Source organism: Tenrec ecaudatus, chromosome 2 (genome assembly GCF_050624435.1).
Source record: "Tenrec ecaudatus isolate mTenEca1 chromosome 2, mTenEca1.hap1, whole genome shotgun sequence".
Taxonomy (NCBI): Eukaryota; Metazoa; Chordata; class Mammalia; order Afrosoricida; family Tenrecidae; genus Tenrec; species Tenrec ecaudatus.
This window is the reverse complement of record NC_134531.1, coordinates 154,096,438-154,121,940: the sequence shown is the minus strand read 5'-3', so window position 1 is coordinate 154,121,940 and position 25,503 is coordinate 154,096,438. Positions and strand designations below refer to the sequence as shown.

Sequence of the window (25,503 nt, the reverse complement as noted above, 5' to 3'; positions counted from 1 at the left end):
GCTTAAGAAAAAACTTTGTACAAAAAATATATAAATCCTTTGTTCCCTCTATTACGTTTAAACTGTCAGGACTCAAAATATTCACTACAATGAATCTTTCAAAATATATACTGACTGAGCCACAGACACCAGGAAAAGTTCATTAGAGATGATGAGGAGGAAGGAGCAGGACTGCTGCTTCTAGGGACCCCGTTCCAATGTTTTCCTCATCAGCTTAGCTGAGCTTCAGTGTTATCAGAAATACCCTAGAACGAGAAGTCTTTATAATTCTGAAGGGAAAATGATATGAACTTAAAAATGATCCAGGTTTGATACATCACTCCAAAAAAACACTTTTATAAAAGAGAAAAGATGACCAGAATGTGGGATTTAACTTCTTGTAACTAAGTGAATCTAGGGTCCTGATGGTTTTAAGTTTCTTAATGAATAGTTTCTAGGTTAAGAAACAATCTCTACCTCAAGAAACAAAACCCTTGATATGGTGATCACCAAGAACCGTTGGAAGCCAACAGGATGTTTCAGATTTTCACACCACGCTTATATAAAAACACACATGTGCATATCCTTGAAAAAGTGACATCCTATGTACATGAATCATTTTATTTCCCCAAGGGGCAGTACAGTGTAGTGTTGTTGCTCCTCTGCTTTTCCATCTAACATTCAGAACACAAGGACATAAATTTACAAATTATTTTACTTAACAGTCTACTCTATACAGTGTACAGTAAAAATGCACACAGTGAAGGGAATTGTCTACTGAAGGGTGTATATGCTTATGGATACCAACAAACTACAAAATTATGAAAATATATGGTCTGATCAAAGTCAAGTTATGACTTCCATTTATTTCTAGTATTATCTATCTCCCTATCCCACCCACACCCCACTCCCAGCCACCTTACCATCACGGCTTCAATTGAGGGGAAGAATTTCATATGCTTTTTAACCATTGTGTGTAACTATAACTAAACTGAAGTTATTGGGGGTGGGGGTGGGTGTAGGGCTGGTGATAGACCCTCACCATTACCGCCACCCCAATCCAAATCCTTCCATTATTCTCAAAATAGTACTTACTTATCAAGGTACTGTTTTAAAACTTTATTGGGACTGACTTTTGTTGACCCAAATGAGTCATTTATCTCAATATTGGGTAAGTAAATCTATTAATAAGAGAGGTAGGAGAAAAGAGGGAAAAGAAAGGGACAAATTTTAGAGTGCTTAAATAGGATGGGGGAAGGGGTCGGACCTGAACCAATGCTCACTAAGCATCAAAGCAAGCTAATGATTCAGTAGCAGGAGAAGTCTGAGAGAGCTACCATGATGAGAGAAAGGAAACGCCATGGAGCCAGCTAGCTATCTTTGCCTTAAGGCATTGGAGAACACAGGGTGCATTGTGATTTACACTGAAATAGTCCTGCTACACATACAAAAGCTGAAAAATATTTAGACCAAATACAAATTGGGCTCCACAGTAAAAAAAAAAACAAAAAAACCCAACTTTACTCTCCCCCAAAAATAACTCTTGAAAGCAAAAGGGAATTTTAATTAAAAAGAATATCTATTATTGTCTGACGACACATCCATAATAGTTGAGAGTTACGAGATTCAGGCGAATTTGACATTTAATGAAATTTTATAGGCAGATTATAACCCAAAATAAAATTTCTGAACACCCTGTCATTTACATCATAATCCAACACCAAAAGCAACAAAATCAAGTGGTGTGGAAATAAGGCTCTAGAGATTATCCATGTCTTTCCTGTGGATCTTCACAACTGTGTAAAAGTCACTAGGCCTTTGGTGCTTTAATATCATATACAGTTATGAGATGTATTTAAATAGCAAACTTGCTGTCCTTAAACTACCATGTTGAAAAGAAAATTAAAAAAAATTTTTGGCTCATTGACTTCTTTAAATAATTTTAAAAAGTTGTTCTTCTAAACAATATTCCTAAAAAGTATACAGCTTGAGTCAGATTTCATCTTCGCCATGAACGAGACTCATATTCCTCTTCATCTTCGTCGTCATCATCATGCAAAAACAAATCTGAGGTTTCGGTTTCCTGAAAAAAGAGTTTAAGATTCATTGGCGTAGAGCATTAAATAAAATACATTTTAGGCCAACGGACAAACAGTCTCATATACAAAGCCCAGGCTGGAGTTACAAATGAAGTCCTCAATCATAAATGTAACACGTCTTTTAAAAGCAACATTGTGATCAATAAGGAATAACTTGCAATGCAGGTTAAGTATCTACTTTTATGAATTAATTAGACCAGTGTTTCCCAAAGTGGGAGATAGCACCCACTGGGTGGCACTGCAAAGGCGCATTACCTATACCTTAACCTGAATTACGGGCTATAATATGAAAGGTTTTCATACCCAGGTTGGGAGGTGGGGGAAGGGGGAGGATGTGAGGAGCACTGAGGAAAAAATTTTTTTATGAAAAGGGGACACTGGTAGACCAAATAAGTTATAAAGCGCATGAATTAGACAATACAAGAGAGCTGAAAGTAAAAGCAATTTTCATATATTGAAGGAGAAAGATTATTTTGTATTTGTATTATTTATGTTCTTGGTTTCCATGTCCTCACTTTCATCTCCAACTTCTGTACATTCTCATTTAAACAAATTGTACAGAGAAGAAACTCAAATCTAACACTTATGGTGCTAAACTAAATTTAATATGTTCATAAAATACTTTTTTCCCATTCATGTATCAGAAAAAAGTCTCATCAATCTCAAGAGAAAATAATCCAAAAGGGGTTCCCCCCTCCAGCATTTATTCTAATTCTGTGGTAATACTTAACTTCTAGGCATATATGAAGGAAAACCTGCCTACTGATGTTTTTAATTCTTACTATCTTAATATCAAGAAAAATATGTAATTGGAAAATGATCTGATTCAATTCATTTTCAATTTTTAAATTTACCTCCTCTTTGACTTCCTCTTCCTCAGTCTCATTGGATATAGAGGGTACCTTGGGCTTGTGCCATGATATTTGTAGCCGGCGGTCTTTGAATTTTGACCCTTGGTTTGTAGCCTAAAATATATTTTAAAAGAATACATAATTTATATTTATATTTAATAATCAATCCTACTTTATATTATTGTCTGAATAAAAAATAGTAAATGACTAAGATATTTATGTAAAAGAAGTTAAGGTTTGGACTGCAGCCTTATATTCTATATTATCTCATGCTGGTAAGTTTTTAACTTTTTACTGTGATTTGGGAAAAGTTTACAGAACAAAAATTGGTTTTCCGTTCAGTAATTCGCACACATTGTTTCATGTCATTGATTGTAACCCTCACAATAAAACATTACTCTTCCCTTATCTTCCCTGCATTTACTGATACACCTTTTGTCCTTCTTCTCCTATCTTCTAAGCTTTATCCATGGACATATAATGCCCTTTGTCATCTTGCCTGGTGACTGCCATGACATGACTGCCACTCGTCAGTATTATGGAAAGCAAACTAAATGTCCATTAACATGGTACTATTTCAATCAAATGACACAGCTGTGTACTGAAATGCCAGGCAGCCATTAAAGAGAACAAAACTCACTGCTATGACGTCAATACCAACTCACAGTGACCCCCTAAGGCAGGGTAGAACTGGCCCCTGTGTTTCAGAGACGCTAACTGTTTCCGGGAGTAAAATGCCTGTCTTGTTGCCTTGGAGCAGCTGGTGGCTTCAAAGTGCTCATCTTGTGGATCGCAGACCAACAAAAAACAACTACACCACCAGGGCTCCTTAAAGAGAAAACATCAACACCATACACACAGGGAAAGAGCAATCTCAAACACAGTAAGTGAAAAGGGACTGTGCAAAAAGTATACTGTAACGTGCTGATACTGTGTAGGAGACCACAGTAGGTGCAGAATACCCTTCAAGAGGACACACGGAAAACTTGTGATAATAAATTGTCCCAGGGAGAATTTTTATGTACGTATGTTGGCCAAGGACATAAAATTTCTATATATAAGCAAATCAATTATATACCAACAGTGTAACCTCGAATCCTTAGAAGTAAAAGTTACTCACAGAAAAATTCAACCTAGCCATTTTTTTCCATATCAGAAGCTAATGCCAAATCTTTGCTATAGTCATTGTTCACTACTATCTTTTGACTATCAAAGATGAAAACCAAAACTAAAGTGCTACTGAGGATATGGGCAAATAAATATGTTCATCCAATGTCAGCAGAAGTATAACAAATTGGTCCAACATTCCAGGATGATCATTTGGCACTCTGCACCAACATTTTAAAGTCACTTTTGTTATGGTCATCTCATTCCTAGGAGCATAACTAAGAAGCGGTTCTCAGAGACAAAAGCATTATTATTCTAGAGGTTATTTTGACTGCCATTTTGACTTTAGAGCACTCACTAGTAACTTAGTAAGGGCCAAGGGTACTAAAGATCTTGCAATGTGAAGAACCGATCCACATAATGAATTATCCCACTCAAAAAACGCCAAGCCCAGCTCAGAAGCAAAAAAAAAAAAAGCCCACATGGAAGAAGCACACCAGCCAGTGCGATCATGAGGTACCAAAGGGACAAGGTATAAGGCATCATGCAAAAAAAAAAAAAAAAGAATGTGTGTGTGTGTGTATATATATATATATATATATATACCACATTGAATGAAGGGGGAAGTGCGGAGTGGAGACCCAAGGCCCAAGTGTCGGCCAATGGAGATCCCCTCATAGTGGGGTTTAGGAGAGGAGATGGGTCAGTCAGGGTGCAAGGTAGTACCGACAAAGAGCACAGCTTTCCCCCAGATCCTGGATGCTTCCTCCCCCCAACTACCATGATCCGAATTCTACCTTGCAGGGCTGGATAGGACAGAGGTTGTACACTGGTACATATGAGGGCTGGAGGCACAGGGAATCCAGGGTGGATGATACCTTCAGGACCAAGGGTGTGAGGGGCGATGCTGGGAGAGTGTAGGGTGAGTGGGTTGGAAAGGGGGAACTGATTACAAGGATCCACATGTGACCTCCTCCCTGGGAGAGGGACGGCAGAGAAGGGGGGGAAGGGAGACTCCGGATAGAGCAAGATATGACAAAACAACGATGTATAAATTACAAAGGGCACATGAGGGAGGGGGGAGCATGGAGGGAGGGGAAAAAAAAAAAGAGGACCTGATGCAAAGGGCTTAAGTGGAGAGCAAATGCTTTGAGAATGATTGGGGCAGGGAATGTATGGATGTGCTTCATACAATTGATGTATGTATATGTATGGATTGTGATAAGAGTTGTATGAGTCCCTAATAAAATGTAAAAAAAGAAAAGGGAAAGAAAAAGAAAGAAAAGAAAATGATTAGGGCAAAGAATGTACAGATGTGCTTTATACAATTGATGTATGTATATGTATGGCCTGTGATAAGAGTTGTACGAGCCCCTAATAAAACGTTTAAAAAAAAAAGAAAAAACAAAATCTCTATTAATCTCTGATTAAAATCATTTTAATAACATTTTTTGGAAGTAATTTCTTTTGAGAATTATATATCATCTATTGCTTTGACATGAATTCAATCTCCTGTTTTCTACAAATGCTTTCCTAGCTACAATGTCAGTGAGTCATAAAATAAAAAAGACTAAAATGTAAAAAAAAACAACAAAAAAAACGCCAAGCCCAGTAGGATGCATATAAATATGAAGCACCCTAAACTAGCTATCAGTAGAGATTGGAACATAAATTATGGCACAATCTGTCAACAGAATACCTTTCAATAAGATGTATAGCCATAGTCATAAATAGAAAAATACTATCCATAACAAACTATACCCCACTGCCATCGAGTCCAACTCCTAACAACACTATACAATGAAGAGGGATACAAAATGAAAACGACTACTGTCAAGTTGATTTTGACTCATAGCAACCTAGCAGAGCTGCTACCATGAGGTTGGAGGTTCAAGCCCACCATTCACTCTGTAGGAGAAAGAGGAAGCTGTCTGCTTCTATAAAGATTTAAAGCCTCAGAAACCCACTTGTATTCTTCCTATAGGGCCACTGTGAACTGGAACAGACTCGAGTAGTAGAGCTTTGGTAGCGAGGCTACAGAGAAAGGCTAATTGTATAAGAGTAAGTCTTTAGTAGCTACAACAGAAGCACCCTGTTGCCTTATATAAAATTCTAGATATGACAAAGGGTTGGGGAAATTGGTAGTTCCTGACAGTCAGTAAATAAGTATTACAATTGAATGTAAAAATTGGGGGAAGGTGGCATACAGATGATGCCCAAGACTTCTAAAGTTCATATTTTTAAAGATCAAATGGCTAAATATGGATGTATATCCACCATATATAAATACAAACCTTCCCCATATCTCACTTAAACAACAGTAAAACAATTTTCTAAAGGAATAATCTACAAGAGCCAGGATATGAAAGAACACAAAATATTCTAAAAAAAATTAGGGACTAGTGAACAGGGCCAAATGGAAATCAATATAGATAATGCTATTCATTTTTAAATCATGTAACAAAAATGTATTATTTAGAACTGAGACAATACCAGAAAAACGTTAAATTTGCAAGTGGAAAAGTTAAGGAAAGTGAAGTGAGGAGCATGGAGGAGACTGCCTCACTGGTTGGTTAAATAGGATGTACATGTAAAAATCAAAACGAAAAATGTCAGAACAAAAGAGTAAGGGACTTAAGAGGGAGCAGTTGTTTTACTTCATATGCCGGACTCAGTGAACATCACAGAAGACACTAGTAGTTTAATGACTACCATTTTCTTTCTACTAGATCCTAACTTTTGTCATCGGTCAATTATGGTATGTGAGACTTAGCTCCAGGGAGTCATCCAGGATTATCAAGTTAATCATGGTAACTCCACTTCCTTTACCAGGAAACTGGTTCAGAAATAACTGCGTCACAATCTGGGCTAAGCCACAGGAAAGCACATCTGCTGAAGGGATGGAGGCGTGCGTGTGAAATGCATGGGAAGAGTAAAACGGGTTCCTTCACTAGGTTGTAAACGTGGCTTAATATCTTTCTTTTCTTCCTTTGGACATTTGTTAGAAATCTTGATTGTTGTTGCTGCAGCCATCCTGATACCATGAGGAAAAAAAGCTTGAAAACATAAACTTTTATGCTAGAAGAGAGAAAACAAAAACCCAAACTCACCACCATTGATTTGATGCCAACTCATGTCAACCTTACAGAACAGAGTAGAACTGCCAGAGAGTTGGTGAGACTGGAACCCTTTACTGCAGCAGAAAGTAGAAAGCATCTTCTTTGGTGCTTTCAGGGGATCCCCAGGGAGGAGGTTCTATGTAGATCCTTGTAATCGGTTGCCCCTTTATCTTTTTTTTTAATATAAATAATTTTATTGGAGGGGCTCTTACCGCTCTTATAACAATCCATACATCAACTGTATCAAGCACATTTGTACATTTTCTTACTACTTGAGCCCTTGATATCAGCTCTTTTGTCCTTCCCCCACCCTCCCACTCTAATGATCCTTGATAAATTACCTCACACCATCTGCTGTCTCCCTTCACCTATGTTTCTGTTGTTCGTCCTCCTCAGACAGGGTGGGTGTTATATGTTGATCATTGCGACCAGTTCCACCAGGGCTACTTTCTATGTTAGAATACCAGAAGCAAAACAGAAAACACCTGTGTGGCTGTTACTAAGAACTACTAAATTATAAAATCAACTAAATCCATTACCATCAAAAATTGACTCATAGCCACCCTATGTAAAGTTTCTGAGGTTTGATTAAATCTTGAGGGGCGCAGAGTCCCATCTTTCTCTTCAAGTGCAGCTGGTTGGTCTGACCTGCTGACCTTACAGACTGTAGTCCAGCAATGACCTGACAGCACCTCCAGAGTGACGGAGTTACTGGAGTCTAAAACCTCTCTAGTTAACAAGGCTTTCTCATGCCCATATTTTGCAAGTCCTTTAATCTATTACTTATAGTCAAATATATCTTAAGAAGTATCTTCATAATCATAAAAATAACCCTAAATCACTGATTACAAAACCTAAAACAAACTGCCACAGGCAAAAATCTTGGTTAATTAAACAAACAAACAAAAAAATCCCTCAAAATATAGTCCAAGTAATTCAAACATCTACGATAATTTTTCCCATTGAAATTTAGCCACATCTCCCTTTAATCATGGATAAAGGATTATACCCTTAAACCTTATACTGTCTGTCCCCTTAAGCAAGGATCTACTTGCCTTACTTAACATGTCAGCTTATACTTTGTAGACACTGTTAAGACTTTAAGGGAATTCTTCCCAAAGGTCTCTGAAATAAAATATTTTTTCCCTTCAAAATACATAAAATTCTGCATTGATAGTTCATGGTAGAACTTTCACCTCCAAAACTATAGAAAATTCTATTTATGATTCATGCATTATATAATCACCTTCTATACATGTTATATTTCAGTTAAATATTTAATACATAAAATATTTTTTAAACATATACAAAACCAAAATCAAACCCACTGCTACGAAGTAAATTTCAACTCATAGCACTTCTACAGGAGAGAGTAGAATTTCTCCAAAGGCTTTCAGAGAATGCAAATCTTTACAGAAGCACACTGCCTCATCTTTCTCCCATGGAGTGGCTGGTGGGTATTAACTCCTGGTCTTTTGTTCAGCAGGCCAGTGCTTAACTCACTGTGAGAGCTCCTTTAACATATACAAGGACCAGCAAACTACAATTCATGAGCCAAATGCAAGTACCCTCCAAGCTGTTAGTGGTTTTTACAAGGAGGTGCAGAAATGATAGAGGAGCTATGGCAGCGAAAGCCTACATATGCATAAAATAAGACAGGTACCTGCAGCAGCACTCTGTTTGCATGTCTGTCTAAAAGCAAGGGATCACCTCTGTATACAGGATACAACTAAACATGTTCCGACTAAATCCCTTCTAGATTATTTTCATGTATTGCACTACAAATAACACTTTGGAATAAGCCATGAAATAATCCTAGAAACAAAAATCAAATGTCGCTCTGGAGCAACCTGTCGTTACAAATGTATTTTATGTGGAGTATTATGGAATTACTAGACAAGAGCTGCTTCTTGACCTTTAAATAAATTAATAAATACTTGCTAATACCCGTGTTTTTACAACTAAAATTTCTAATCCATAAAACATCTGCCATGTATTCAGACTGCTGCCAAGAATTGTGCTGCATACAGAGTTTTTAGAGTCAGCATTTGTTACTTTACAAAACTTACTGAGAAATGCTGAAGTAATTCATCTTTCTCCTCCTCACTGAATCCCCCAACTGCTAGTGTTTTGGGGCGGTGGTCCACGACCATGTGATTTAATGAGGCTCTTCCTCTTCCCCCACGGCCTCGGCCTCTTCCTCGACCTTGAGAGGACATGGTCTTTCCTCGTCCCACAGGTAAGATACCTAATCGTGCAGCCTGAAGAGCAAAAAGTAATAGAATGTAATACACATTACTAGACTAACCAGTGGAAAATAGAGGAAAACAAAGCAGTGGTTCAGTTTAAATGTGGTATTTCAGTAAACTCCTCTTATGTCTCACCTCCACTTGTAACTGACTGAGTTTTTTCCGTAGCTCTGTTGTGTCTTCTCCAGAAGATAGCCTCTTGTGGAGGTCCAGTTCAGTATCCAATAGCTCTTTCTGGGCCTTCAGAAAGATCAACAGTCAGAATCGGTATTGTAGAGAACTTCTAAGATTTTACTCAAAACAGTATATTTATGGAATGACCTACACTACCTTTTAGAAAAATACAAGTGACAGAAGAAATGCATGATATAGGGAAGTAATTTTACAAACATGTAGAGAATATAGTTAAATCAGAGGAAAATAAAAAGCATTACCAAACACTAAGACGGTCTGAAAATCAATTAAGGCAAGCTGAGAATAAATTCACATGAAAATGCATCATAAATATAGTATAATGAAGATAAATTACAAAGTAAAAATTCATTAATACTTAAAGGTTAACAGTTACTTTCTAATTTAAACCTTGTAAATGCTGTCATTCTTCCGTCTGGTCACAAATATTTAGTCAGTCTTTAGTTTTCTGACAAGCATGATTGAGTTTTTTCTTTTGTACTCTTTAATGTTTAAATGTACAACTGTTCTACATTTGGGGAAATTTTTAAATAAAATAACACGTTTATGATATTATAAAGAAGCATTCTTGAAACATTTTACATGCTTATACTGATCAAACCATAATTTCAAATGTAATAAACACCTTATCATATATCATGTAATTTATATCCTATGCATCTGGCAAAATTATCCCAGATCCCAAAGGCCTGGAAACTAATGTAAAATTGACCTCTAGAGCAGTAGACATTGGAACCATACCTGTTACTTATCTTCCAATTAGACTCTTTGCACATTAGGGTGTCACTGTGCTTTCACAGTGACAAGCACATAACAGATGTACAAGAACTCTGATGCTGAATGAAAAATACAAATGGATACCTCTGTCTTTGTCTTGACTTTAGATGGTGTGGAGACTGCAGATGTTTTTAATTCATCTTTCAATTGTGAGATCTTTTCTGCAAGTTCCTTCAAAGTCTTCATTATATTTGCTCTTTCCTCTGGTTTCATGTTTTTGTTTTTTTCTAGTTTAGATATTAACACCTATAAAATTTACAGTAAAAAGTAAAATTATGCTTAATGTGTTTTAATAAAAATGAGGGTTAAAACATTACTATTAAAGTTACTTATTTACATTTATATTACATATATTATATATAATTTCATTATGTGATGATTTTATATCTATTTCTATAGTTATACAATGTTTATGTATCAAACCCAGAAACTCAACAGTGAGATCATGACTTACCTTTTGGCATTCTATTTGTTTTTCTAACATTTCTTGCCTCTTTTTCCTCATGTCTTGTTGAAGTTTCATTGCTTCCTATAAGAATAAGTAAAGAAGAGTCATAACATAAAACTACTATAGTCTCCATTCATGTATTTTGGGGAAATGCTATCTAAGCAGATCTAATTTTTTTCTGAAATGAGATATGAAAATTGTTACCATATTTTAACCAATGCTTCCAGGATAATAGAGTGTACATTTACTTATGACAGTTATTTTTTAGGTATTTAAAATATTAAGCAGCCATTAGCCCTATCTGTAGGGTTTCTGAGGATATGTAAAAAGCATCTCTATAAAAATCATAGAAATTTGTATTATTATTACAAAAACATCAAAATGTGAAGTGACTGATTCTTTATATATATATATATATATTTTACAACAAACACTGGGCATTTATTCTTCGGGAGATGCGGGGCAGGGCTTCCCGGCGTGGCGGTGCGGCCCTATTTGCCAGCGATAAGTGGGTTCCGCAGCACCACGATGGCGGAGTCACCTCGCAGGAACATCTTGGAGATGTAGCGGTCTTTGTTGACGGGCTTGGACTTCTTCTTGCCCTTGCCGCTCTTGGGGACCTCAGTCCACATCTCCTTCACGTTCTCCGGCACCATGCTGCAGTGCCTGTCGAAGGCCTTCACGCGACCCAGAAGCTTCTTGTTGTTGCGGCGGTTGATGAGCACCTGGGTGTTGTTCTTGACCGACTGCGTGAGCACGGAGAGGGGCCCCGTGTTGAACTCCTCCTCCTCCCGCTTCTGCAGTTCCTCCGGGTCATCTCGCTCTTGGGCTTGTTGAGGAGGCTCATGGTGCTTAGCTTAGCTGCGTTCTCCCATCAACCCCGTCTTCTCCGCGTTGCTGCTGCCTTTTCTGATTCTTGATATTTTTTATCTAGGCCTACACACTTCTGAAGGCAGTGTTTTCATCTCTTTACCCCTCTCTCTGAAACATTCTGTACTCGGATTTACCCCACATCAAAAGGACCGTTTCAGCACCTTAAAGAGATGTAAATGATGTTCTTTTTCAATGTTGAGTTTGGGGAACAAAAAGAGGTATGAAGGGGGCAAAATAAGGCTGTAGAGTAGATGAGTCTGGTTTCCCAATGAAATTCTCGTGGTATAGCCCTTGTGACCACCAAAGAACTATCATGTGGCATTGTCAAGATGGGGGGGGGGGGATCCTTTGAAGAACTTTCCTGGCCTTTTTCTGACCAGTGGTACTTTCACTTTTCTTAAAACACCTTCATAAAAAATTCCCATGGTTGTCCTATGTGTCCTCTGAAAGAAACCTACCAAGATTATCCCTTTGGAGTGCCCAACGAGTCATACAGCCTTCTGAGTTGACCCCTCTGCCTTGGATTTAATTATCTCTGATAATATACACTACCCCAGATCTCAAAAGCCAATGGTTTTGATTGGATATTGCTCTCTGGATCATACTTGTAAATCCAAGACTTGCCTCTGGTTATGATTTATCCTATAAAAATCATCCTTATTAGTTGTGATCTTGCTTTAAAAGACTGGTGAAAAGATTAGCTCTTTGAGCTAGCTGACATTTATGCAAAGTTTTGGCATCCATCGAGCCACAAGTATGATGATGCATCAATGTTTCAACATATTAGCTTAAAATTGAAAAAATGTGATCCAAACTTCACTAGCCATTGCATCAATGGTAATTCTATGATCTATGATTCCACCTGTTTCCGCAGCTAGTTTCTTCATTCCTGTAAACTTGTTGCAAGGCTTCATTAAGATGATTTTCATTTGAATTTTGTTAAAAATTTGATATTAGCTTTGACCTCAAATTAATTTTTCCCCAGAATAAAATGTTGTTGTTTCTTTTTAAAGGCACCCTAATGAGGCTAAGACAAGTAGTACTATGGAGAGAACTTATCTACAGCCATCTACAGATCAGAGATATGTTTACACCATGTTTTGCTTAGAATGATTTATGTATTTATGAACTAGAACCATAGCAGCAATACTTTATAACATCCTCATATTTATTTAAATAACTAAAATACCTTTGTGGAGCTCTGGCAGCGTAGTGGTTTTGAGTAGAGCTGCTATCTTCAAGATTGGCTGTTCAAAAACCTAGCCCTTCCTCAGGAAAAAGACAGACCTTTCTACTCCCATAAGGAGTTAAAATTGTCCAGGAAACTCACAGGGGCAGTTTCTACCCTGTCCTCTAGGTTCACTATGAGTCAATATTGATTTGACAGCAATGAGTAAATGCCTTTGTGAATACACTTCAGAATGTATTAAGTCAAATTCTAATTTCTGAAGTTTGAAGTTTACAATTTTAAGATGTAGCTCTGTAAGAAACCTGCAGCGTTGGGGCCAGAAAAAAAAAATCTGCCTCCTCAATTCTCAATTGTATATGCTCGTCTATAAGCCAAATTTTCCAGCACATTTTAATGCAGTTTTGTGGTAAAATTAGGTGCTTTAGCTGATATTCAGGTCATCTTACACTTGAATATATACATTGTATGAGTCTGGGTAGACCAGAGAAACAAATTCATAAACCTGCCTATGTATATAAGAGAGAGGTTTATATACAAGAGGAACTGAAAAAAAATAACATCCCAACACAGTCCAGTCCAAGGCCATAAGTCTGATATTAGCCCATATATCAAATACCAATTTTTAAAGTCCTCTTCAGACTCACGAAACACATGCAATGAAGCCAAACGCAGTACAATCACAAGCCAGTGGGTAGCAAATCTTTGGGTCCAGTGGCGTTGCAATTAGTGTCCAGTGGCATTGTAAGCAGCTCAGTGCTGACAGGGGTCTCTCTGTGGCTTCTCTGGCTTCTGAGGTCTGGCTGTGTCCTTGTGGTTTGTCTTCTGCCATGTTTCTCAGGGAGTAGCAGAGAGACAAAGGTGTCTTCTGTCTCCAAGGAGGACGTACCAGATTTCCCATAATTCTCAGAAGGCTATGCTCAAACGGAAGTCTCATTGGCTATCTCCAGAATGACAGCCTAGACTTCACCCCTACACTCTTAATCCTTAAATTGACACCAGATTAGGTAACTACCACATACAGTAATTAAATCTTTATTTGGAAATTATATGAATATCTATTTTATTTTAAAAAAAGAAGTTTTCTGCCTGTCTGGAGAATAAACCTGGATGGTTCTGTCTCTAAAATAAATAAATAAATAAATAAATAAATAGAAGCTTTGTTGGTTTAAATCTAAAATGATAATGAAACACATCTGAATCATAACTGCATGAATAATTTACTTTGTGAAACATTATATAACTTAAAAAGGAATTAAAAGGGAAAAGAAATACTCAAGTAAAAGTATCTATGTCTCTTTTGGAAGGGGAAAAAAACATTAAAAAAAATCATCATCATCATTCCATAATTTTACAATCTGAACACAAAGTTATTACCTGTTTCTTTTTAAGTACTTCTTGAACATCATGTGATTTAGAGCTTGTACAAAGTTTAGAAGATGTTTTTAAGTTTGAGGAGCTGTAAATCATTTTTGGATGACTTGGTGTGGAAAATATCTGAAACGTGTAAATATGATTAAATTAAATCTCAGAAATGCTTTGAAATACTTAGAAACACTGCACATATTTCTACTTTAGGAGTAAATTTTCTTTTTACATTATAAATCTCATTTATAAAAAGACTAGCTCTTATACATAAATTCAATTGCATTATCACCCAAAACAAGTAACAAAGATTTGTCCATTTCCAGCAACATTTTATTTCTGAATGCAACTGCATATTTTATATATATATATTTTTTAACTGTGAGAAACACACACACACACACACACACACACACACACACGCACACACACACACACATTCACACAAACTGCCTCTGCCACCCAGGAGTTGGCCTGGCAATTAGAGCTAAGCCTTATGCTGCCAGTTTTACAGAATATCAACATCAGTCAAATAAGGCCACCCTGTGCCCATGACAGGGAGAGTACTGCATAATAATGACTGAATAAGGACAAAAACAAAAATATTCAAACCATACAAAGTCCTAAGTAACTATTAGGTGACTAATTTCTGTAGTAATGACAGCTTTAGATTCTATATAGGTCTTCCTTTTTTCCACGTTAAGACTTACTAAGACATACAAATCACAGAAGCATTCCTCTTAACTTACATTTTCATTAAAAATTACCTTCCTTAAAAAAGATTTAGTGGTGATTTTCAGTTCCTTTTGGCTATACATTTGAAAATGTGAATGTTTTAAAGATGCTTGTATATAATGTGTGCATGCCACTTTTGTTCTTGGTTTGTAGATTAACTTTTATACACTTTGCCTTTTTTATACATAAACAAAACAAGTTTCTTAAAGCTACCTTTGTATTCTCTCCTGTACCTCTTGAGCCTTGAACTTTGACCTCTGCAGCAATAAAGCAGCATTTCTATGAAACACAAGGTCATTTAAAAAATGCACAGAGTCGTTAAATTTTTAGGTGCTGCATTTAAAAGAATCAGCTACTCAAAATTCTCTAGTTTGGTTAAACACTTGCCAAATATCCCTATCGTAATTTGTGATACAATGTTGTGCCCTAAAATGTATGTTTTTACTAACAGACAATTTATTATGGCACATAAGCACAAGTTCTGTTTAGCTAATATGCCATTACATTCTGTTAATTGATCATTAGAAGTAACTGGATTTCTTTTACAGTTATTAAAAACCTCACATTTCTAAATCTGAAGAATAAAACTTTAAAATCAAAACAAAACACAAGGCCAAATACTAAAACCAGTCATCTTAAAGCACCCTCAGAAGTGCCCCATGATTTTCACTGTGTGCATTCTTCCTTACGAAATAGTCTACTCAACATGTTTCATTTCAGCTATGCTCCTTGTGGTCTTGGCTACAGGGTAGTCATAAATTAACTCTGCAAAAATGAAGTAACAAATAAGAATCCTTATTTCCAGTAACTGGAAACTCTTCAGAGAATTACAACACTTGGTAATTATAATCAAAATTAGTGTCATGAGTGTACAATTAAACAAAAACAAATGGCAGGCAGATCTGACTTTGCAAGCAACTGAGTGGTGGCCAGTCTCATTGTGCTACTTTAGCATTTAGATTCCTCCTCAGGAATATGAATTGATCAGATGACATGCCAGCTAATCTCTTCTTTAATACACAGAGGAACAGGGTGGTAGGCTCTATAGTCCCTCTGGTTCAAATCATCTCTAATGCAGTCTGCTCTTTTGCTTCCTTTGTTTCTAACCCCCGCCCCAACCTCCACTCCCCTCCACTGACTTTAAATATATGCAGGAAATAATGCTAAAGAAAATTAGGAAAAAAATTAATTATGGAATTTATACCTCCAAATGTAAACCTTTCTTTCAATTTACATATTTGTCCTCAAAGTCAAACTACCTTAATTACATAGAGAAATGCCCCTAATATTGTGAAAAGGCTCCCGAGTTGGAGCTTTGTCATGTTAATATTACCATTGTATTTTTAAAGTGTAAAAAATGACAAGATACAATTTATTGAGCACATCTTATGTGCTAAGTACGGCTTGTTTACATTAGCATAAACATTTTTAATCTCTGAACTACATATTTCTGAGCTGTTTCCTTTGTAGGAAGTAGTAGTAAACACATATATGTATTTAACACACATAAATATATTTATATGTGTTATACATTAGCTGATCCTCAGCTAACACGAGGTAGCCAACTTCAGTCAGAACTTCCTAACCACAATCTGCCTGGACAAAATATAACCAGAATCCCCCTTAGAAGCAAGGGCAGTGCAACCTTTTCGGAGATGTTGCCACAAGAGACCAGTCACTAGTAAAGGACAACAAACTTGGTACAGCAGGTCATCGAAGAGAGGAAGACCTTTCATGAGATGGGCTGACAGTGGCTAAAACAATGGGCTCATCTAGCAATTTTGAGAGTGGTGAAGGGCTGGGCAGGACCTAGTCAAGTGCACCTAGCAGCAGCAGCAGCAGCAGCAGCAGCAGCAGCAGCGGCTAAAGCTCTAGTCCATTCGGTATTTAGCCTTAAGTATGATGGAATATGTTTTTCGTGTGGTCATCCAGGTACCCTAATTCCACTTATCAGAAAGCCCATGTTTTCCACACTGTTGTGATTACTGGGTTAGCCTAAAATAAATTCCTATTTGTAACTGATTCTTGAATTTTTAAAATTCCGTTCCATTGATCTTTCTATTCAAGTGCCAAAATCAAATTGCAATTATAGAGACCTTACAGTATTTTAAAATGTCTGTTAACGCTAACCCTCCTCCATCTCCAGTATTCTTTTTTCATGGTTTCCTTTCTCTCTGAAATAATGAACCTGTTAAGAATCACACTTCTGAAGGCAATAGAAAGTATCTCAAACATATTTCAAATTTAGACTTTCAATTATGACAGAATCATTACTTATTTATGTTTCAATTTAGAGCTATTAATTTTCCTACACAGAAAAATAAAGACTAATAAAGGTATCTACTTATTAGCATATATCTAATAGAAAAAACAAATTTAACTAGAAAATTCCTAGTGGACAAAAAGAAATTAGGGAGTTTCTACCAGTCTTATACAGGCCATCTATCACATTTATTTCCACTGAGGAAGCAAGATGTTGCCAAGTCTGGACTGTCATTAAGTGGAGCGCTCACAGAAGTGCGTACCTGGCAGTCCTCTCCAGCACCACCAGACTGATTCAACAAGCGAGCTGCCTCACTCTGGTTCCCACCTGCATGCCCAAGACGATGTTTAACAGGAACTTTATTAAGGACATAAGCACCGGATGTCTGTGGCTTGTTCACCATCTGTGCATACAAAATAAGTACTTATGTAGTAAACTTTAAAAAACACAGGTAGAAATGAATATTAATGAGACACAGACCAATGAAATGGAACTAAGAGTCTTTAAGTAAATGCCTATCTCTGTAATCATTTAAATTTCATCACAAATGCTAAATTCATTCAATGGAAAACATAGACTGTTTAGCAAATGGTGCTGGCACATCTAGGTTTTCACAGGCAGAAGAATGAAGCTGGATCTATACTTCATCTATTTATGAAAATTAAATAAAAATTAATTTAAAAAATCTAAATGCAAGAAACTACAACTTTTTTTCGATGAAACAAGAATAATGTTTTGGGATATAGGTTTTGAAACTGGATTCTTATATATGACATCACAAAAACATACACAATATGGATGAAACCTATTGTATCTCAACAATCAAAACCTTTTGATAAGCAAAATGAAAAGACAACCTATCACTTTAGGGAAAGTTTTGGGGACCCACCTATCAGATTCAGTGTTTAATGTCTAAAATATATGAACAACTCATATCTGAAAATCAAAAAGCAACCAGATTTTTTTTTAAAAAGGAGAGGGGAGGAGGGCTGCAAAGGACTTGAATACATGTTACCAAGCAGGAAACACACACATGGAATTCCCTCTGACTACAGTGCAGTGATATCAACAGCCTTGCTAACAGAGAGCATTGTAAAGTCAATTATGACAGGCAAAGTTAAGTTGCTAAGTTTAAAATGTAATAACTTATTATTTGATTTCCCTTTCTTTTATGTTTTGATTTCCCTTTCTTATATATCATTCCATAGTTCAATCATGTCCAGCAGAATTGTACAACTGCTCAGTTTCCAAACATTGTCTACATGGACTCCTCTTAAATCTCTCTTTTGACCCATTTTAAAGTTGTTTAATTTTTTAATTATTTTCTGCTTTCTTTTTGACTGAGGTTTTTCTATGTTTAGTCTAGTCACTGTTACTATTTTTTTTATTGTTTGTTTGCTTCCTGTTTGTGTTTTGTAAGAAATCCAGGACAGGTTGACCGACAGAAATAGTGCCTGGACTGACAATTGCCCAGGGGCATGGCAGGGTAGGATGAGGGGACAGTGCATGCGAGTACTATAAGAAAATGTACTCAGGTTGACGGTGGTGATTGCACAAATCTTAATACAAGTGAACAATTAAATTGTATGTTAAGTATATGCCAACAAAAATATTTTTATAAAATACACTATATGGTCGACAAGCATATGAAAGATAAAAGAAATGTAAACTAAGGAAATTTAATTAATTTTAAAAATGTGAATCAAAACTGAAAATGTATAACAATAGGTTGGCACTGATCTATAAAAAAACAAAAATCCAGAAGCTGAACATCGAAACTCATCCACTGTATGCAAAAATGTACAGCAAGTGTCACTGCCGTGCAAAACAGTGTGACTGCTTCTCAAAAAGCTACAAGCAGGGCTGTGATATTATCCAGCAATTCCACTCCTAAGTACTGACCTAGGAGAACTGAAAGCAAGAAACAGATACTTATATATCAATGTTCACTGCAGCATTATCCGTAAGAGTCAAAAGGTAGAGACAAGCTAAATGCAATCAACAGATGAATGGATTAACAACATGTAGCATATACATATAACAGAATATTACTCAGCCATAGAAGAAACAAAGTCCTGGCAAATGCTAGGACATAGATGAACCTTGAAAATATGATGCTGAGCAAAATGTCAGTAACAAAAGGACAAATTTTGTATAATCCTACTTATCTGAAATACTAAAAAATTTTAAAAAGGTGCAATCTAAAGTTCATTGTTGGCTCTAGATGATGGAAAAATCCAGAAGCAATAGTTGAATACAATGAATGTGACTGTATAGACAAAAAATATTGAAATAGCAAATGTTTTGCTATACGTATTTTTATCATAGCAAAAAACTAAAACAATAAAGACCAATTTTATTATGTGCCCTGTTTCACCAAAAGCATGCTTTAAAACATAAATTTAGGATAGTGATTACCCTGGGGAGAAAGATAAGAAAATGGAAAGGGGAAGAGAGGCCTTCTGTAGAGTTTAATATTTTAAGAGTAGTGAGTATACAGGTGTTATTATATTTCTTAAATGCCTGAGTATCACAGCAAAACATATACATGCTTATATATAAGCACATACTCATATAGACAAAATTGCTAATGATTTTCAAAATAGTGCCTTCAATTAGTATTGTTCAAAAATACTTGAGGGTTTTAACAGCTTAGTATGAATAACAGTGTGACAAAGCCACCCAAAATGATGATTCAATTTTGAGCTATATTAACAAAGCACAGCATAATAGATCACAGAAGGGACAGTGGCACTCTTTCCTATACTTCTGAGCCAACATATAGGAGTTTGTGGGCTCTAACATGAAATGAGATATAATGGGTTCAGGTTTAGACAAAAATGAGTAAGATGATAAATGAAACCAGACTATATACTGTAAGAAATTCCTTTAAAAAAAAAAGTCCAAATATATTCATTCTAAACAAAAAAAAACCCCTTATTATTAGCTGCTGTCAAATTGATCACCAAGTTGTTGCAAACCACACACAAGACATAAGATTACTATGATCTATAGTTTTCATGGATTGAATTTTTTAAAGTGACCTGTGTGGTAGTTACATAATCTGTTGTCAATTTGAGAGCGTTATGAGTGAAGGGGTGTACAGCCTTTCAAGTAGGTGGCACCTTGATGGCCTCATTTGGACACACACTCATTCCCAACGAGACATTTCCGTTGACAAGACACATGGAGCTACGCTAGAGCTCTGGAGCCAGAGGAGCCATGTGGAGACCCCTGGCAGTGCTGAGATGCTTACACCGCCACTGAATCCACAAGACCTTCTACCCATTGGTCTGTGATCTTCCTGCATTCGGTGTCAATGCATGTGTTCCGTGAGTCTGAAGAGGACTTATAGATTGGTATCGAACATATGGGCTATTATTGGATTTAGGGATTTGATCTGAACTGGGCTGGGATGTTTTCTCAACATTCAACTGCTCTTGGATATGAAGCTCTTCTTATACACATATGAATGTCTCCCTGGATTTGTTTCTCTAGTGTACCCGGACTAACACAACCTGTCAGACATTTCTTCCTTGTCTTAGTGTGAGAGCTCTGCTGAAATGAGTTCAGCATTTCAGCAACAGGCAAGCATAGATTGGCAAACAAATGGTGGCTGACCTGGAAGTGCACTGGCCAGAAACCGAAGCTGGGTGCCCTGCACAGAAGATGAGAATTCTATCATTGAGCCATAACGGTTCTCAAACAAAAGAACACCTACTAGGTGAAAATTTTATCATCAAGTACCTGAGTATATGGTGAGTTTGTTCTTTCCTTAACTCATTCATTTATGTATGTTTTGAGCAGTATGTGCCCGGCATTATTTTACATACTAGGGAGAGAATGAATACAACAGACAAAAGTTTCCATTTGTGTGAGGTTTTCTATTCCAATTTTAAAACGTATAAAATTTTTCCACATGAGAAAGAGCAGAATGAATGGGTGAATTAAAGAACGGACATCAAGGTACAAAATCAGGAAGAAGTTTAAGATTTGTAGTTGCTCGGTGAGGAAGTTACCAACCTTCAGTGTGAATAAGGAGGTCGGATTTATTAAGCATGTATATTTAAGAGCCCTATACATTAAGATCTATTCTTTAGTTTTAAGAAAGTGAGGCCCAGGAATCTAGACCCAAAAAGTGAGTTTAATGTATAACAGTCCTTGTCAAAACAGATTATTGGGCCCAACCCCAATGTGTCTAATTCAATAGACTGAGAGGAAAAGGAAAGATCTACATTTCTATTAAGTTCCCAGGAGATCAATTGCTAATCTGCAGACTGACGAGCCTGATGCAGGAAAACTTAAGGAGCTGGAATTGAGAAATGATCTAGAGCAGGGATTGGCAGATTGTGGCTATTGAGCTATTTGTGGCTCTTTTGGTACATTTGTAGCTCTAAAGTACAACTGAAATTGAAAATAAAACTTGTAGTTTCACTTATAAAATTTTAAAATATTATTCAGATAACAGTGACTTTACTTGTTTTAAAAATATATTTATGGTTCTCGAATAATTTTTAAATTGTTGTGAGGGACAGGACTTTCTCTTCCGTCTCAAATGTTTGCTAATCTGATCTGGAGGGTGGGACTGAGTGTCCTTTAATTCCCTGTGAACAGGTAGCTTACCTTCTGTATGCCTCCATGCACTGTTGAAGGAGGGGACTGGGCCACCAACACCTGCTGTTGGTGAAGGTGCTGTGGCAGGTGATGGTGCTGCTGTGAGAGATGACTAAGTGTTTGCTGCTGTTGGAGGAGCAGCTGTGTTGAGGACTGCAGTGTTGGCTGCTCGTTGTTTTCTCTATGCCATAAAACTCGAATGAATCGGTTATTTAGAACTGCTTCTGTGCTAGAAATGGCTTTCCTGGCCTCCTCATTGGTGAGATATTGAATGAGGGCTGCTTCTGGATCACCCTTAAAAGCAACCTTTAAGAAAAAAAATCGTAAAACAAAAAACACAGAAATTAACGAATAATTAAATGCAAATAAATTAATGACAACACAAATAGAAAACATTCTATTATAATCTATTGCGAATCCTTTGTAATTCATTTTTACTTCATTAAAAGACAACATGCATATTTAAAAACTATACATGAGAAAAGGAAAAAATAATCTAATACATAATTCATACAGCATTTTTAAATACTTGGGAAATAGGTCATATCTTTATTTGGCTTTTTTATACTCTCCTGGTTATCTTACTTATACATCAAATTCCTGAGAAGAATGTTTTACAATATCCAACAAACAAAAGTCACAAAGCCCAATGGAAAAAAGTGAGATGTGCAGGCAAAAGGTAATATATTTTATTAAACTTTCATATTTCAGTCGAAACATGCTGTATTAAAACAAACCAACAAAAAAGGCCATATGGAAAGACAGTAGATTCTTAATATACATAGCAGGCCAACATTTGGTTAAAAATATTATCAACAATAGGAAATAAATGCCTCAGAAAAGGGAACACCGATAACAGATAAATCCAAAAGAACTGAAAATGGTCTACATAAATTAAAGAAGAATCTAGCTAGCAATTAAAAGTGCAAATTATTATCAGAAAGAATAGCAACCTGGGTGTTAAAGGCCAGCCATCTAAGTGAGGTTGATGTAAACTGAATTCCCATAAAGGAAGCACAAGAGCCTGTGTGATCCAAGGATTGTAAATAATAAAATCCAAATCCAAAGAAGGGAACAGTGTCAGAGCTTCAATTCTGAATACCTGGTATGCAGAAAATCTGTGGATGACAGTGAAAGCCCCCAAAGCATGTTCAGGTCCCCACATGGAGTGAGCCTCCAGTGAATCCCTTCTAATCCTAGTCCAGGGATGTGAACAGCCTTGCTATCAGATAAAGAGCACTGGAAAGTGGATACTGGAGGACACAGTTAGGTTAAAATACAACACCATTTGGTCTCCCTTCTGATCCATTTTAAAGTTGTTTTGAGTTTTAACATTTTCTGCTTTCTCTTGAGTGAGGTTTCTTTTTCTGTTTAATTTTGTCATTGTTAGAGGATTTTTTAGTATGTTTTTCTACCAAAGCAATTCAGGATAAGTGAATCTATATAGACATTAATGGATTAATAATTACCTACAGAAATGGCAGGGGATGTGGGGGGAAACTGGGGAGCTAACAACAATAAGTATAAAAAAATGGTCTGAGATTTATTGTGGTGATGATTCCACAACTCTTCCTACTTTAATATAACTGGACTATTACACTTCATGATATATAAATACCATCGCATTATATGCCAATGAAACTATTTTAAAATGCAAATTAAAACAAGTATATATTTTTCTTATATTTAAAAAACATTTTTAGTAAATCAAAATTGTCATGTCATGGCATTTCAATGATTTTATTTGGGAGTATTAAGTAGATTGCTGTAGAACTCGCCTGAGAACTTACTATAGATACTTGAATATAAACCAACCTGAATATCAAGGCACCTAATTTTACCACAAAAACTGCATAAAGAATGTGCTGGGAAACCTCAGCTTATACACAAGTATATACGGTAGTTCAAATCAAAGGTCTTAAAATTAGTACACCCTTATATGTTGCCAGAGGGCCTCTTCTCTATCTCATTCCATCTCACTGCTATCTATTCAGTCAATGCTGACTCATAATGACCCTAAGTGCACAAGATAGAACTGTGCCTGTGAATTTCTGAGACTAACTCTTTGCAGGAGTAGAAAGTTCTGTCTTTCTTCCATGAAATGGCTGGTGGTTTTTGAACTGCTGACCTTTTAGATCACAGGCCAATGCATAACCACTGTGCTACTATGGTTCTTTGAGGGAGTGAGAAGTCTCTTAGGGTTAACATGCTCCACTCCTAAACTAGAGGTTAGGGGTTGAAATCTACCCAGATGCAGTTAAAGGAAAGGCCTGACAATCTGGTTCTAAAAAAAAATCAGGAACTAAAAACCAAGTCCCTGAATGAATTCTTCTTGCCTGACAAAGCAAAGCCAGACAAAATCTGAATTTATAAAATGTGAGTGAGCCAGCACTTCCCAACCTCAAAACCTACTCTTAGAACCACAGTAGTCAAAAGAGCCTGGTACTGATACAACAAAAGATACATGGACCAATGGAATCGAATAGAAAACCCCAAAATAAATCCTTCCACAAGTGATTTTTTACAAAGGGCCAGAACACATTAAATGGAGAAGAAAAATAGACACTTTACCCAACGGTGCTGGCAAAATTGTGTTCCTATTTACAGAAGAATGAGACAGTCCATACCTCACTCCATATGAAAAATGAATTTCTGATGGATTACAGGCCTAAATGTAAGACCATAAAATCATCAATGAGAAAATAGGGGTAAGCCTAATACAGAGCATAAACACACTAGATTCCCGTGCACACCGAAGAAAAAATATGTGGCCTCCTAAAAACAAGGCACTTACGAGTTCCCGTGCCCCAAAACATTAATGAAAACCCAGACTGGGAGGAAATTGGCAATGGCTTATCAAATAAAAGGCCAATTTCTAAAATCTATAGAAAACTTCAATACCTCAAAAAGAAAAAGATGAATAATCCAAATGGGCAGAGGATAAGAGCAGACAGTTCATCAAAAAAGACATGCAGGCAGCCAACAGAGAAATACTTGTGATCACTACCCACTTCAGAGACACAAACCAAAACGAGATGCTACCTTACCTGAAAATCAATAGAAAAGTTCAACAACGCCCGCAGACACTACCGGTGGGACTGTAAAACAGCACAGAGACTGTGCAAGCAGCATGACACTTCAAACAATTGGGAATAGGACAGAATACCAAATAACCCAGCAATCTTCCTACTTGATACATAAAAGAAGGAACACAAAACCAACAGATATATGCGTAACCATGTTCCTGGTAGCACTACTCACAATAGTAAAAAGATCAAAGCAGCTTAAATGCCCACTGGTAGAGAAATGGAGAAACTTTGGTACAAATACACAATGGAATACTATGGATCATTAAAGAATTATAGTTGAAACTATGAAACATCTTATGGCATGCGCACTATGCTGAGCAAATTGGTCAAATCATAAAAGGGCAATATTGAGACCACTGTTATACAGGACAGATGGCTGCCAGGTGTTAATACGGGGAAGATAATATCCCAGAAGAGGGAAATGGGTCAAAAAAAACTAAGAATTGAGGAGGGGGGGGGAGGGGGGTGAATGGAGGCCTGCATGCAAGACAAGTCACTGAGTGGTTAGATAAGTTGTTTATATCGTTGAATGCAAAAAGGATGATATATAAGCCCTA

The 25,503-nt window shown here is 36.7% G+C and overlaps 1 protein-coding gene and 1 pseudogene across 4 annotated transcripts in view; both read right to left on the bottom strand.

Annotated features, from left to right (window-relative positions):
* Nucleotides 1-976: 976 nt before the first annotated feature.
* RBM27 (RNA binding motif protein 27) overlaps nt 977-25,503 on the bottom strand; it is an 83,656-nt gene continuing 59,129 nt past the window's right edge. For 2 of the 4 annotated variants that reach the window (XM_075541768.1, XM_075541770.1), the window contains 10 exons: nt 21,867-22,163; nt 17,506-17,646; nt 15,194-15,259; nt 14,258-14,377; nt 10,828-10,902; nt 10,458-10,619; nt 9,540-9,644; nt 9,225-9,416; nt 2,933-3,043; nt 977-2,062 (listed from right to left, as the gene is read on the bottom strand). In XM_075541768.1, coding sequence (XP_075397883.1) covers nt 1,979-2,062; nt 2,933-3,043; nt 9,225-9,416; nt 9,540-9,644; nt 10,458-10,619; nt 10,828-10,902; nt 14,258-14,377; nt 15,194-15,259; nt 17,506-17,646; nt 21,867-22,163 — 1,353 coding nt within the window. In that variant the 3' untranslated portion in view covers nt 977-1,978. The remainder of the gene's footprint in view (nt 2,063-2,932; nt 3,044-9,224; nt 9,417-9,539; nt 9,645-10,457; nt 10,620-10,827; nt 10,903-14,257; nt 14,378-15,193; nt 15,260-17,505; nt 17,647-21,866; nt 22,164-25,503) is intronic. The other 2 variants (XM_075541769.1, XM_075541771.1) reach the window with 1 other exon arrangement.
* LOC142441049 (small nuclear ribonucleoprotein Sm D2 pseudogene) lies at nt 11,252-11,668 on the bottom strand (annotated as a pseudogene).